This window comes from Drosophila mauritiana, chromosome X (genome assembly GCF_004382145.1).
Source record: "Drosophila mauritiana strain mau12 chromosome X, ASM438214v1, whole genome shotgun sequence".
Classification (NCBI taxonomy): Eukaryota; Metazoa; Arthropoda; class Insecta; order Diptera; family Drosophilidae; genus Drosophila; species Drosophila mauritiana.
Genome location: NC_046672.1, coordinates 2,232,336 through 2,246,181, shown reverse-complemented (window position 1 = coordinate 2,246,181; position 13,846 = coordinate 2,232,336). Strand labels below are relative to the sequence as shown.

Here is a 13,846-nt window from a genome sequence, read left to right as displayed (position 1 = left end):
GGATTTCGGTTTTTGGCCAATGCCCAATGCCGCACTCGTTCAACGACTCTTGATTTCTGGCCTTGGCTAAATTGACTTGTGGCTTCCAGTGCGGCGGAATCGCATTAGCACGCGGATGGGTTGGGTTTTGGGATTAATGGGGAAAATACGCGACGACTTCCTGAATGCTGGTGGTTCAATTTGATACTTTCATCCCTTGCAATTGCTTGCATTTATGGGAGGATGTTCTCACTTGGGTGCGGGAAGAATTGGGGGAACAGGACGGAAGTGAGGTACTCGAAATGGGCCACTTATGATTTGCCAACTGAATAATACCTCTTACTCTATGGACCAGTCTCTCTAGCACATACACATACATACATACATGCGTACATACATACATATATACAACTATATAAACTTGATTTCCGATCAATGAATCGTAGTCGCAAAGTTGGAAAACATCGCTTTCCACTTTCATTTTTGATTTGAATGTTCCAAATGATTTAACTGCATAGAGATTATATATATATACATACATATATTTAGTATATACAAACATGTAGAGGAGTTAAGGATACATAAGTGCTTTTTAATGGAATATATAGACCGCAACAGAGAAATTACCACTCACAATGTGAGGACAAGTAAAATTGTATTGAATGACAAATGACATATGATCTAATTATACAGAGCCTAGATGTACGTATTTATTATGAGTTGCTTTTAGTGTGATAATTCATTAGCGATGGTCATCATAAGTGAACAATTTGCAAATAAATTCTAAGAAAAACATTGACGATTTGTTTCTGTTTCTGTTTCACTAAGGAAAATATGAAACTTCCCAGTCGATTTGAAACTTCAACGGACAATCAAACACCGGTTTTTAATAAGCTGGCACATCTCAATGGATTGCATGGGTCGAAATATCTCTGTGGCCTAAGTTGTTCGGCATAAATAGGTATACACAATTCGTTTCACACATAATTCGCATTTTATTAATCTCGTTTTCAAGTCAGTTTGGCCAGGAGCTTTGGATTTGCATTCAGTAACCATATCCCTGACTGCACGGCGCTGGAGTAAAAACGCTCGAGCAGCTGAACACATAGTTTTTGGGACACGGCGGTGAGGGAAGGGAGGCTCCACCATAAGCTGGAGTAGGAGCGGCTGATCCGTAGCCGCCAGCGGTCCTCGCCATACCAAGGATCTGATGATCCATTTCGGAGCGAGCGTAACCCGATGACTTCGACGCGGGCGCTGAATAGCCGGAGGATGCGGACGAGGATGCAGGAGCTGAGTACGATGAAGCAGCTGGTGATCCGGACGATGCAGGCGCTGAGTAACCGGAAGAGGCCTTTGGTGCTGAGTAACCGGAAGAAGCCTTTGGTGCTGAATAGCCAGAAGCTGGTGCAGCAGAGCCTGCTGAATACGCTCGCGCTGCTGAATATCCAGATGATGCAGGTGCTGAATACGATGGAGCGGCAGGAGCTGAATAAGATTGGGATGCAGGAGCTGAATAAGATGGAGCAGCAGGTGCCGAATAAGATGAAGATGCAGGAGCTGAATAAGATGGAGCGGCAGGAGCTGAGTAAGATGGAGCAGCAGGTTCCGAATAAGATGAAGATGCAGGAGCTGAATAAGATGGAGCGGCAGGAGCTGAATAAGATGGAGCAGCAGGAGCTGAGTAAGATGGAGCGGCTGGAGCTGAATATGATGGAGCGGCTGGAGCGGAGTACGACTGAGCCTTAGGGGCTGAATAAGTCGGAGCAGCTGGCGCTGAATAGGATGACGATGCAGGCGATGAATATGAAGGAGAAGCAGAAGAGGAATATGAAGGAGCTGCAGGTGCGGAGTAAGATGGAGCGGCTGGAGCTGAATAAGCTGAAGCCTTGGGTGCCGAATAACTTGAGGCGGGCGCTGAGTAAGATGGAGCTGAATATGAGGGTGCAGCAGGAGCCGAATATGAAGGACCAGCCGGAGCTGAATACGACGATGCTGGAGCTGCCGGAGCGGGGTAGCTTGGGGCGGCAGGAGCCGAGTACGAGGATGTCTTTTGCGCTGAATACGATGGGGCAGCAGGCGCAGAGTAGCTGGGTGCTGCAGGTGCTGAGTAACTGGGTGCTGCGGGTGCTGAATACGATGGAGCAGCAGGCGCTGAATAGCTGGGTGCTGCTGGTGCTGAATAGCTTTGAGCTGCAGGTGCTGAATAGCTGGGTGCTGCAGGCGCTGAATACGATGGGGCAGCAGGTGCAGAATACGATGGAGCGGCAGGGGCTGAGTAGCTGGGTGCTGCGGGTGCTGAATACGATGGGGCAGCCGGCGCTGAATAGCTGGAGGATGCAGGTGCTGAATAGCTGGGTGCTGCAGGCGCTGAGTAGCTGGGTGCTGCTGGCGCTGAATAGCTGGGTGCTGCTGGTGCTGAATAGCTGGGTGCTGCAGGCGCTGAGTAGCTGGGTGCTGCAGGCGCTGAGTAGCTGGGTGCTGCTGGCGCTGAATAGCTGGGTGCTGCTGGTGCTGAATAGCTGGGTGCTGCGGGTGCCGAATACGACGGGGCAGCAGGCGCTGAATAGCTGGAGGATGCGGGCGCTGAATACGATGGGGCGGCAGGCGAATAAACCGGGGCGGCAGGAGCAGAATATCCTTGATCCTTTGCCGGCGAGTAGCTGGACTGCGAATTGTAAACGACCGGTGGGGCATAGGCCTGCGCCGGAATTTCCCTAGTGTGCCTCTCCTCGTAGTCGAACTCGGACTCGGGGAAGCCGTCGTCGAACTCCTCATTCCGGGTCGCCGGAAGCGAAAACGCGGTGGCCAAAAGGCAGCCAAAGGCCGCCAAGAACAGCAGTCGTCGTCCACACATAGCTAACAGAATTAAGACTACGGTTTTTTGAAACGGGACGGGTTTTATATGGCCAAGAGAAAACAGATCAGCGAAATTTACAAATTCACCAAGAATATTGCGCAATTGCAGTCTGCTGTGCTTGGACACTCGGTGGGTTCACTTTGTGCTATTCTGCATTTGAAGCGATTCCATTTAAATTCGCTAGATTCGATCGTTTTCCAGTCACCTTTATTTTTAATGTGAATAGGTGAGTTGGCGATGTGAGCAGAAAGCTTCATTTAACTCTTTTAATACCCTTTACGTTTGGAAGTTGGAACCTATTCAATTTTAATTTAAAGATAATTGTTGAAGAAATGAATTGTTATCTAGTTTTGGTTTTGTAATTTTTTCAGGATAATTCGCAATAGGATTGCAACAAATCTAACCTTAAGGTGATTACGTGATTTAATTTCAGTTAATTTGAATTCTTTGGAATTGTAATAGTAAGTTGCTCATCGTGTCAATAATCTCAAGAAGAAGAGTATACAAAGTATAGTTTAATAACGCGTCAGCACTTTCGCTCAAAAATTCGGTCATCGCTGGAGTGCTGAGCTATCAATATGTGGGTTGACTTGCTGCATAAAAGAAAAAAACTACGAATTGCCAACTACATATGTTATAACTTCAGATTTGCAAGAAGTGGGCCATATCTTCCTGTTCTTACATTGAGGTTACTCATAATCATTTAGTGGATGGTTGTTCTTTGGTGTTTTGCAATTAGTCACGAAGAATTTTGAATTTTAAAATGGAATTTTTTACAAAAATAATTGAATTGCTCACAATTAGTATTTAAATTGTGGCGGTCACTTCAGCGCGATCTGGCAGCGCCTGCCTTCCAAAGTGACAGTCTCTCGATTATTTTATCGATTGCTATCGCCCGGTCGAATCAACACGTCAACGTTTTCCTCTTCTTCTTCGTGTGCCGCTGCTTCTTCTTCTTAATCGCGGCGACTCTGTTTTTTACTTTACAACTCGAATAGCAGTCGACGTTGTGAATTGAATAATTAATAAATAGGTGACTGTTGAATAAAAGTCGATTGGCGAGTGCGAGTGGCAAAGGACAGCTGGAAGCGACGAACGAAACGGGACACGTAAGTAAAAAGCGGTACTTGGCTGGAAGGATGGAAGAGTTAGGATAGGCAGAGGGCGGGAGGCGGGGCGCAGACAGCTGCTTGCGTTGCAAAAAAAGAAGTGAAAGAATCGCGGAAGAAATGTGGAAGTAAAAGGTTATTGCTCTTCGTCGATTTTCCGTGAAGACTTTTGAAAGCCATTCCACCTCAGTAATTTCACCGGTAAACCATATAGATCTAAGTACGCGTTAAACACAATTTCCGCTGCCACATGAGCACAGCTTTCCTCGCAAAAGTCAGACATACTTTTCGTCCCACAAATTATGTGTTAAAACGGTTGAAAACCCAACTTATTCTTGTGCTATTTCTGCAGCTAAGAAATATAGGTAAAAGTAGTGGGTGCATTTTTGTAAAAAGTTAGACTTTTAAGTCAAGTCATTGGTCCTTGGTCAAATTCTAGAAAGATCTTCCAATGCAGAGGGTAAATACATATAGAGTACTTAATGGGGTATCTAATCCTGTGCACAATGCTTTATTTTGAACACCTTTCAAACGCACAGACCATGAAACTCGTGCTCCTTTTGAGCGCCCTGCTGGCGGGGATTGCCCTTTCCCAGGGAGCCGCCGTGATGTCCGTGGATCTGGGCACCGAGTGGATGAAAGTGGGCGTTGTGTCGCCCGGAGTGCCTATGGAAATCGCCCTGAACCGCGAGTCCAAGCGCAAGACGCCCGCGATCCTAGCCTTCCGCGATGGAACGCGAACCATCGGCGAGGATGCACAAACAATTGGAATCAAGGATCCAAACTCGGCCTATGGCTATCTTCTGGATTTGCTGGGCAAGACCATCGATAATCCCATTGTGGATTTGTATAGGTAAGTGGTTGGTTTGCTTTGGGCCACGTCATTGTTGCGTCCCATCGACTTATCTCTAAATCAATCGCTTTCAGGAAACGCTTCCCATACTACAACATTGTGGGTGATCCGGAGCGCAACACCGTCGTGTTCCGCAAAAGCGACACCGAGGAATTCTCCGTGGAGGAACTGGTTGCTCAAATGCTGGTCAAGGCCAAGCAGTTCGCCCAGGAATCCGTACAGCAGCCAATCACCGAGTGCGTCCTAACCGTGCCCGGTTACTTTGGCCAAGCCGAAAGGGAGGCTCTGTTGTCCGCCGCCCAGTTGGCCAATCTGAAGGTGCTCCAGCTTATCAATGACTATGCGGCGGTGGCTCTCAACTACGGCGTCTTCCATCGCGGCGAAATCAACGAAACGGCCCAGTATTTCCTCTTCTACGATATGGGCGCCTACAAAACCTCAGCCGCTGTGGTCAGCTACCAGTTGGTGAAGGATAAACAAACCAGGGAGATCAACCCAGTGGTCCAGGTCCTTGGCGTTGGTTACGATCGCACTCTGGGAGGCCTCGAGATTCAACTGAGATTGCGTGATTATCTGGCGCAGGAGTTTAATGCCCTAAAGAAGACTAAAACCGATGTGACCACCAGTCCCCGAGCACTGGCCAAACTTTTCAAGGAAGCAGGACGCCTAAAGAATGTCCTGTCCGCCAATACGGAGTTCTTCGCTCAAATCGAAAACCTGATAGAGGACATTGACTTTAAATTGCCCGTCACTCGTGAGAAGCTGGAGCAAATCTGCGAGGATCTTTGGCCCAGGGCCACAAAACCATTGGAAGAAGCTTTGGCCTCGTCGCACCTCAGTCTGGACGTGATCAACCAGGTGATTTTGTTCGGAGGCGGCACCCGAGTTCCACGTGTGCAAGAAACCATCAAAGCTGTCATTAAACAGGAGCTGGGCAAGAATCTGAATGCCGATGAATCCGCCACTATGGGTGCAGTTTATAAGGCAGCTGACTTATCGGCCGGCTTCAAAGTGAAGAAGTTTGTGGTCAAGGATGCCACGCTGTTCCCCCTGCAAGTGTCCTTTGAACGGGATCCAGGCGATGGTGCTGCCGTGAAGCAGGTGAAACGTGCCCTGTTTGCCCTGATGAACCCCTATCCCCAAAAGAAGGTCATTACCTTCAACAAGCACACCGACGACTTTGAGTTCTATGTCAACTACGCCGATTTGGATCGTTATAGCAAGGAGGAGATTGCCGCTCTGGGCAGCTTGAACGTGACCAAGGTGCAGCTGAAGCAGGTGAAGGAGCTGCTGGAGAAATCGAAAAAGGAACTGGTGGATAACAAGGGCATCAAGGCCTACTTCTACCTGGATGACTCTGGCATTTTCCGCTGCACAGGCGTTGAGTACGTGTACGAGAAGCAAAAGCCTGAGGACGATGCGGATGAAGACAGCACTTTGTCCAAGTTTGGCAGCACTTTGAGTAAATTGTTTACCAAGGAGGGTGAAGAGAAGAAGGACGATTCGGAGCAGGAAGAGACAGCTAATGCAGGCGAAGAGCCATCTAAATCGGAAGATAATGAAAAGGCCAAGGAAGAGGAGGCTAGCAAGGAGCAAAAGTCTGAGGAGAGCACAAAACAAGACTCCGAGGCCAAAAACGAAACAATCAAGCTTGTTACGGTCAAGTCCCCGGTGACGTATGAGTCCCAAACGCAGTTTGTTGTTCCTCTGGCCGGTTCCGGGTATGATCAATCAGTGGCCAAACTGGCCGCCATTAACAAAGCTGAGGAGCAACGTGTCCGCTTGGAATCAGCTTTTAATGCCCTCGAAGCCCACATCATCGAGGTGCAACAGAAACTGGACGAGGAGTCGTACGCTAAGTGTGCCACCGCCGAGGAGAAGGAGAAACTGCTTGCCGAATGCAGCACTTTGGGTGAATGGCTATATGAGGATCTGGAGGATCCCAAAGCTGAGATCTACGAGGAAAAGCTGGCACAACTGAAGAAGCTTTCCAACGTCTTTTTGGCCCGCCACTGGGAACACGAGGAGCGACCAGAGGCCATCAAGGCACTAAAGGGCATGATTGATGGCGCCGAAAAGTTCCTGGTCACTGGCCGCAATCTCACCAAGGACACCAATCCCGAGAAGGACGTCTTTACTCAGGTGGAGATCGACACGCTGGACAAAGTTATAACCGAAACCAATGCATGGCTGAAGACGGAGACGGCGGCCCAGAAGAAGTTGGCCAAGAACGCGGATATCCGCCTGACCGTCAAGGATATAACGGACAAAATGAGCCTGCTGGACCGCGAGGTCATGTACTTGGTTAACAAGATCAAGATCTGGAAGCCCAAGGTGAAGCCCGCTGCTGAAAAGGAGAAGAAGAAGGAGGAGGAAGTGGTTGCCTCCGGCAGTGGCGATGACACCAAATCGGAGGACGCCGAGCAGCAGCAGGAACAGGCGACAAAGGAGGACCAGCAGGAGCAGGAGCAGGAGCCCGTAGATGAGATCACTCCAACGCCTGCAGAGGAGGAAACCAAGACACCGCACAGTGAGCTCTAAGGGGCCAAACTAGAGGGATTACGAGCATCCGTAGCAGCAGGAAGCCAAGTGCCTGTCTTAGGATTCAAAGGAGGATTCACATCGGGGGTAACACAGGGGGAAAAAGACGGCAAATGGTCGCGAAACGGGGCGTCTTTATTTCTATGATTTTTTTAGCTAAAGTCGGGGTTAAATTATGCTACTTCTAATCGAAAACAAAACACACACAAAAAAAAAAAACAAAATAATGTAAACCGTAACTTAATGTAAAAACCATTTTCCATTTCCATACCATTCCGCATAGGAAATACAAGACTTGAAGAAGTACTCACACGGTCCCCTCTAAATGTATATCCACTATATCTTATTGATCTATTGTAGCGAAAGTAGCGAAACGAATTGGGCGGGATGAGTTAATTGCCGAGATAAGATCGTAATAAATCTGAAATCGTTAGGAGCGAAACATAACGAATAAAGTTTGCATTGTGTTGTACGCGGATTGGCCTTTTGGTTCCTTGCGTGGCGCGTTGTGTCACAAGTAGATAATACTGACATTTAATAATTACAACCGATTTTTAAATTTCCCGCCGAAACGTAGTCGTTACTTTGGCTTGTGCCCTCGCTAACTGCGAAGCGTGTACAGCTACACATGGTTCGTGTATTCACTAAGAGGTAAGGGGCTTTGTTAAGACTTCTAGCTATATTTGCATATAGATACCAACCATCGATATGCCGATACACGAATAAGCATCGGCTGTCGGATCCATCGATGACCAACGTATCGCCATTCGCGGATCACTAATTTGTTGTTGGTAAAAAAGGTAAAGCGGGCGGGCGTGCGTGGAACTGAATTTAATTCTCCGTGTCACAATTTTCGCAGCTGTGTGCGTATATTATTTTGTTGTTTTTCTTTTTTTTATTGTCTTTTTCCTGAAGAATTTTCTCCGCTGCGGTTTGGCTTACAACTAACTACATGCCTATTTGCGCAAGTGTATGTGTGCGAGAAGAGTTGCTTCTTTCTGCGGCCGTTTTTCCGTGTATCTGTGCCTCTATTTGTGCTCCGTGTTCCGTGCAAACAAAGGATTTGTTCTTGGGGCTCCCTCCGTGCACAGTTAGTTTTTCGCCTTAGTCGCTTAAATATTGATAAATGATTAAAAGTGCCAGTGTGTGCGTCCGAGTGTGTGTGTGTGTATGCAATGCTGAAAACGCAGACTTCGGTCAGTGAAAGAAGGGGTGGTGGGAAGCAGGAGGAAAAGGTGGTGGAGGAGAGCAAAAGAGAGGTGCCGAGGAAAACAGTTATGCAGCTGGGAACAGTGGAGCCTCGGCAAAAAAAAAAATTGGCTCACTTCTCGATTTTCGATTGCCCATATTTGAAACTTTCCACTTTGTCATGGGTTGTCGTATTTGTCTCCATTTTTCTTTCAATTCGAGCTTTTTTTCTGTAACAATATCCTTGTGGGGAGCACACAAAAATAACAAACTCAGCAGAAAGCGGTAGTTAACAAATAGGGGGATAGGGGTGAAACGCGATATTTGTTTTTTTTGTTTTTGCCGATTTCCAATCGGTTTCGATGAGTTTCGATCATTGCGTAGGCAAGAGACCTGCTGTGCGAGTGAGATGGCGCTAGAGATTGGTACAAGTGTGTGTCAGGTTTTGTCTGCTGTTCTTGTGTACGTCCGGGTGTGTGTGTGTAAGCCAACTACCGATTGTTGTTTTTGTTTTGGCTAGTCAGCGTTAGACGCGGCAACAACAATAATAATAATACAAAAGTTAATATCAAGCTGAGTGAAACACGTGTTTAAAACTCCAATTGCAGCTTTAATGCCCAGCACAAACCAACAAACAAACAAACACATCAACAGTATAAGAAAACGATAGTAAGTCGGGAAAATCAAAGTGCAAATCTGAACTTAAAAAAAGCAGAGAGTGCGAGCAAGACAGCGCATGCTGGGCGCCGCAGGAGCTGTAGAAGAAGAAGAAGCAGTGAGAGTGAAGTTGACTGGAAGTGGAGTGGAAAAAGAAGAGCGAGAAGAGAGACAGCGAAAACAACAAAGAACGACCAGTCGACTCCAAAAAATCGCCCTTTCAATCTACCTCCAAACACGAGCAAAATCCTCATTCTAATAAAAAGCTCAATAACTAAATGAGTAAACAAAATAAAAAAATGCACATAAATGCGCCCTAAAGAACATCTCAAAAACTAAAAAGGGCCATCTGGAGTGGGCAGATAAAAGCAGCTGACAAAAAAAAACCTATTAATCCCATACCAGCTTTCTACGCCTGGAAGTAGCAAAGGTAAAGCGCAAGAGAGGGGGGAGTTAGCTCCCTTAAACCCCACGAACCACAAAACTCCATTTGGACCACGAAATAATCATAAGCACGAAAAAGCCCAGACCAGACCAGTTGCCTTTTTTAGCCCGCCACAAGATGGCGTGCCTTAACACCCTGAAGCAGGAAATCAAAACGCTAGAGAAGATCTTTCCGAAGAACCACGAGCGTTTTCAGATCCTCAATTCCAGCGTCGACGAACTGCTTTGCCGTTTTATCGATAAGAATGGAAAGCGGTACGATATTCACGCCAACATAACGGTAAGTCACCATGATCGACCATATAAGTCTAAACTCAAATCTTCTGTTTGGTAATTTGCGGAAGTTGTATGGCTAAAAAGACAGTGATAGTGAAGTTAAGGGGATGTGAAGTGATTCGGGCCAATAGATTGCTAACAAGTTTTTCCCATTGAACCCACCTTCTCGGCAAGTATAACCTTAGCAAAAAGAGTATACAAATTCGAAGTTAAAGCGAGAGGTTCTTATTTCTCTGCGCATCTGTCTTATCGTCACCAGTAATCAATAGATAGGAGTATTGCAACTGAAGGAGGGCGACTATAAATGCGCCGTGTTTGCAAGTGATTTGGAGCTTGTTGCTGGAGGGGATTAGGGGTTCTGGAGGTTACTCCGCTTGTACTCTGCAACTTTCCACTTTGTGCACTGCGGCGATAACTTTATTTATACGGCGATAGTGTAGAATTCTATTTTTAGCCAGATAGCATGTGTTCAAAGCTTTTCTTTTATCCGTAAACTTACTCGAATCCCTAGTTCCGTTTTCGTATGTGAAAATCTCTTGATATTCTTCTGTTAATATTTTACGTAAGTCCGTCTTCTTTTTGGTCCAGTACTTTAGTGATTTTATCTGTCCAAATTTTTGCTTTCTTCCTTGCAATAGTGCTATCCTTGTCTGCTTGTTGAATCTACTTCTTCGACTTTTCTTTATCGGTTCGCCCTCTCTCTCTCTCTCTCTTTCCCGCTTATGCGTGATTATATAGGCGAGGATTTGTGCCGATTCTTTATTCCCACGCTGCTCAGTTAAGATGGAATATACGTACGTACGTATGTATATTTGTGTTACGTCGAGGTAGTCGATGCCCTTTGGCCGCTCTCTCAGGTTCGCTCTCTTTCTATTCTTCTGGTTCAGACCAACATAGACTGATTTTGAAGATTTCAGTCATGGGATAATTACAATGGGAGATGTATACATATGCATATGTATGTATTTCGCAGCTAAACATTTAATTTTTGCTGAAATTGTCAAAAGCAATCGCACCTCGATTCATACAAAAGCGGGCTCCTGCACTTTGCAGTACGGAGTGACACCCTCGGCGAGGTGTGATTCATTGTACCCGATCATCGGCTGCCGAGCTGTTCCATCTGTTTTCTGTCTTCTGTGCACTGATCCCCGCTTGGTTCAACGATCTAATTAAAGGTTATAATTTCATACATTCTGGCGCCTTTGGATCGCCGTTGTTTAGTATTTGTTTATTTACATGTGCATGCAAAGTGGATAAGTCGGCGACGACAATTCAGCTGAGAAGCGAACGAAACAAGTTCGAGACTGGAAATGGGAATGGGAATAGAAGAGGTCTTCTCGTCGAGTCAAAGTCCTTGACCAACCCCACACACGCGATGGGTTGGGCCCACCCCATTGGCTAAAAGTACAGGGGATTCCCGATAAGACTTACGTCAAGGCAAACATTTAATCGAGCCCACTGTTAATAGAAAACCAATGAACTTGGTACATAGCAATTTCAGTATGAAAACTAGGGCTTTTCAAGATTGAACAGCTCTGGCTATATGTTCTTCCAACTAGTTTCATTGCCAAACCAGTTGCTATCCAGATATTTACGATATGCTAATGCTATATGCTTGGTTCTCTCCTGCAGGAAACCTATCCCTCATCGCCGCCAGTTTGGTTCGCCGAGAGCGAGGAGACGAGCGTCACAAATGCTGTTCAAATACTTAGCAATACGAATGGACGTGATAATCACGTGATCAATCAGGTGAGTACTTATGGCAGGTTTCGAAATCTATTGCCTGTGAACTGACAATCCCAAACCAAATCCTTGCAGGTGGGCATACTGCTGCGTGAGCTGTGCCGCCTTCACAACGTTCCACTGCCACCCGACATCGATAATTTGGCTCTGCCGCTGCAAACGCCGCCGCCATCCGCTTCCCCCCTTCGCTGCGAGCAGAGACCAGGTGGTGGTGGAGCGGGGGGCGGTGGCGGACCCCACGGCAACGAGGAGACCGATTCGGATCAGGAGGAGATCGAGGATCCCATCGGAGAGAGCGAACAGGAGAGCGAGGGCGATGAGGACTTGCCGCTGGAAATGGATGATGTACGCAGTACAAACAAGGTGAGCTTTAGGTGTAAAATTGTCTGCAATTCAATTTTGATTTGTTGGTGAGGACAGTTAGCTATTTATATATAATTACTGGGCGAAGATGTCAATCAATTATTCTTAAATCGTTTTGATATCTGTGAAATGCAGAAGGACGACATGGAAGTGGAACACCTAGCGACTCTAGAAAGACTGCGTCAAAGTCAGAGACAAGACTATCTAAAAGTGAGTACCCCGATACTTTGCCTTGAATATCTATATCTTAAGTTTTACTCGACATTAGGGTTCCGTTTCGGGTTCCGTGCAGGCAACCGATCGCTTAATGAAGGAACTACGCGACATTTATCGCTCAGACGCCTTCAAGAAGAACATGTATTCTATTGAGCTCGTCAATGAGTCGATTTACGAATGGAACATTCGGCTCAAGTCTGTCGACCCGGACAGTCCGCTGCACAGTGATCTGCAAATGCTCAAGGAGAAGGAGGGCAAGGACAGCATACTGCTCAACATCCTGTTCAAGGAGACGTATCCCTTCGAGCCGCCATTTGTGCGCGTCGTCCATCCGATTATCTCAGGTGGGATTTGCTGAGTATATGTATATCATGGACGTTTATTTGAATGTTTCTTGTCTTTACAAGGCGGCTATGTGCTCATCGGTGGTGCCATCTGCATGGAATTGCTGACCAAACAGGGCTGGAGCTCGGCATATACCGTGGAAGCGGTTATCATGCAAATTGCAGCCACACTCGTCAAGGGAAAGGCGCGCATCCAGTTCGGGGCTACCAAAGTATGTTAAATTCATAGAATTCGAGTCGACAAAATGGACGTCCTTTTTATTAAATACTCTTAACAACCTTCTACAAACAGGCACTGACTCAGGGCCAATACAGTTTGGCTCGAGCCCAGCAGAGCTTCAAATCCCTGGTGCAGATTCACGAAAAGAATGGTAGGCCCAGAAATGCAACGTAAGATGAGCAACGATTGACACGGAAACTTTTTATTGCAGGATGGTTCACCCCGCCCAAGGAAGATGGCTAAAACAAGAGAGGAGTCCACTGATGAACATCCTTCCTAGAATAACGCATGCCAGCCCACACCAATCAACACCACCCCTCACACCGCCAAAATTAGCCTGTCCACATCCGCCAAGCACACATCCCGCACTCACTGCCGGCTGGATCTGATATGTCTGATGTCTGATCTGGTCAGGACCAATATGGACGAAGCGCCCATTTTTAAGAAGATGGCCCACACAATAATTGCTTGCAGGGTCGATGTATGTTTAAGTGCTCCGTTGCATTCATATGTATATGCCCACTCGTCTTTTCTGTAGTGTGTAGTGAAGCCGTGTATCCTGTACAGAGTCTTGGAAACTGAAGCTGCATATATTGGATAAAAGTGTCAAAGAAATGAGCAGCTGAAGAGTGTAAAATGTCTATGTCTATATCTGTTATGTATATGAGTATGCTTTTTATTTAAATTGTAAATGTAGTGGCTTTGAACCTTGCAAACAGCAACCACAATCCCCATACACTTCACGCACACCCACACACACCCCTAAATTGTAAATTAGTTAAGTCGAAATGTATTCTTATTTAAGTTTAACAAATCCGTGGTATCTTATATTTTTCCCTTTAACTGGTAAGCTAGCCACACAAGGAAAGGCATGTTGGCAAAAGTTGATGCGATGTCGATCGGAATAGATATATATATCTATACATACATATAATTATACATAAATATAAAGATATATATTAATATTAGTGCGAGAGTTTAGCTTAAGCAGAATAATACAGAACGATGCGTCGAAGATGAGCAAATTCTAAGTGTAAATTCGTCTTTCCAAAT

The 13,846-nt window shown here is 46.2% G+C and overlaps 2 protein-coding genes across 2 annotated transcripts; both read left to right on the top strand.

The window, feature by feature from the left end:
• The first annotated feature begins 3,775 nt into the window (after positions 1–3,775).
• Positions 3,776–7,797, top strand: LOC117147213 (hypoxia up-regulated protein 1). The gene is made up of 3 exons (XM_033314027.1): positions 3,776–3,948; positions 4,488–4,801; positions 4,876–7,797. Exons 2-3 carry the CDS (start codon positions 4,491–4,493, stop codon positions 7,340–7,342), a joined length of 2,778 nt encoding a protein of 925 aa, XP_033169918.1. The 5' UTR covers positions 3,776–3,948; positions 4,488–4,490; the 3' UTR covers positions 7,343–7,797.
• A 325-nt stretch (positions 7,798–8,122) lies between these two features.
• On the top strand, positions 8,123–13,818 carry LOC117147216 (ubiquitin-conjugating enzyme E2 Q2). The gene is made up of 9 exons (XM_033314030.1): positions 8,123–8,205; positions 9,139–9,911; positions 11,540–11,656; positions 11,726–12,013; positions 12,149–12,223; positions 12,282–12,573; positions 12,637–12,785; positions 12,866–12,944; positions 13,005–13,818. The coding sequence occupies exons 2-9, from the start codon at positions 9,750–9,752 to the stop codon at positions 13,034–13,036; spliced, it is 1,194 nt and encodes a 397-aa protein (XP_033169921.1). The 5' UTR covers positions 8,123–8,205; positions 9,139–9,749; the 3' UTR covers positions 13,037–13,818.
• Positions 13,819–13,846: the final 28 nt, after the last annotated feature.

What these genes read in the sequence shown, in the direction of transcription:
- LOC117147213 (XM_033314027.1), top strand. Translation starts at nt 4,491, where the DNA reads ATGAAACTCGTGCTCCTTTTGAGCGCCCTGCTGGCGGGGATTGCCCTT. An exon ending in CCCATTGTGGATTTGTATAG is followed by an intron (nt 4,802 to 4,875) that starts GTAAGTGGTTGG and finishes AATCGCTTTCAG; the next exon opens with GAAACGCTTCCCATACTACA.
- LOC117147216 (XM_033314030.1), top strand. Translation starts at nt 9,750, where the DNA reads ATGGCGTGCCTTAACACCCTGAAGCAGGAAATCAAAACGCTAGAGAAG. An exon ending in CGTCCATCCGATTATCTCAG is followed by an intron (nt 12,574 to 12,636) that starts GTGGGATTTGCT and finishes TGTCTTTACAAG; the next exon opens with GCGGCTATGTGCTCATCGGT. An exon ending in GCAGATTCACGAAAAGAATG is followed by an intron (nt 12,945 to 13,004) that starts GTAGGCCCAGAA and finishes TTTTTATTGCAG; the next exon opens with GATGGTTCACCCCGCCCAAG.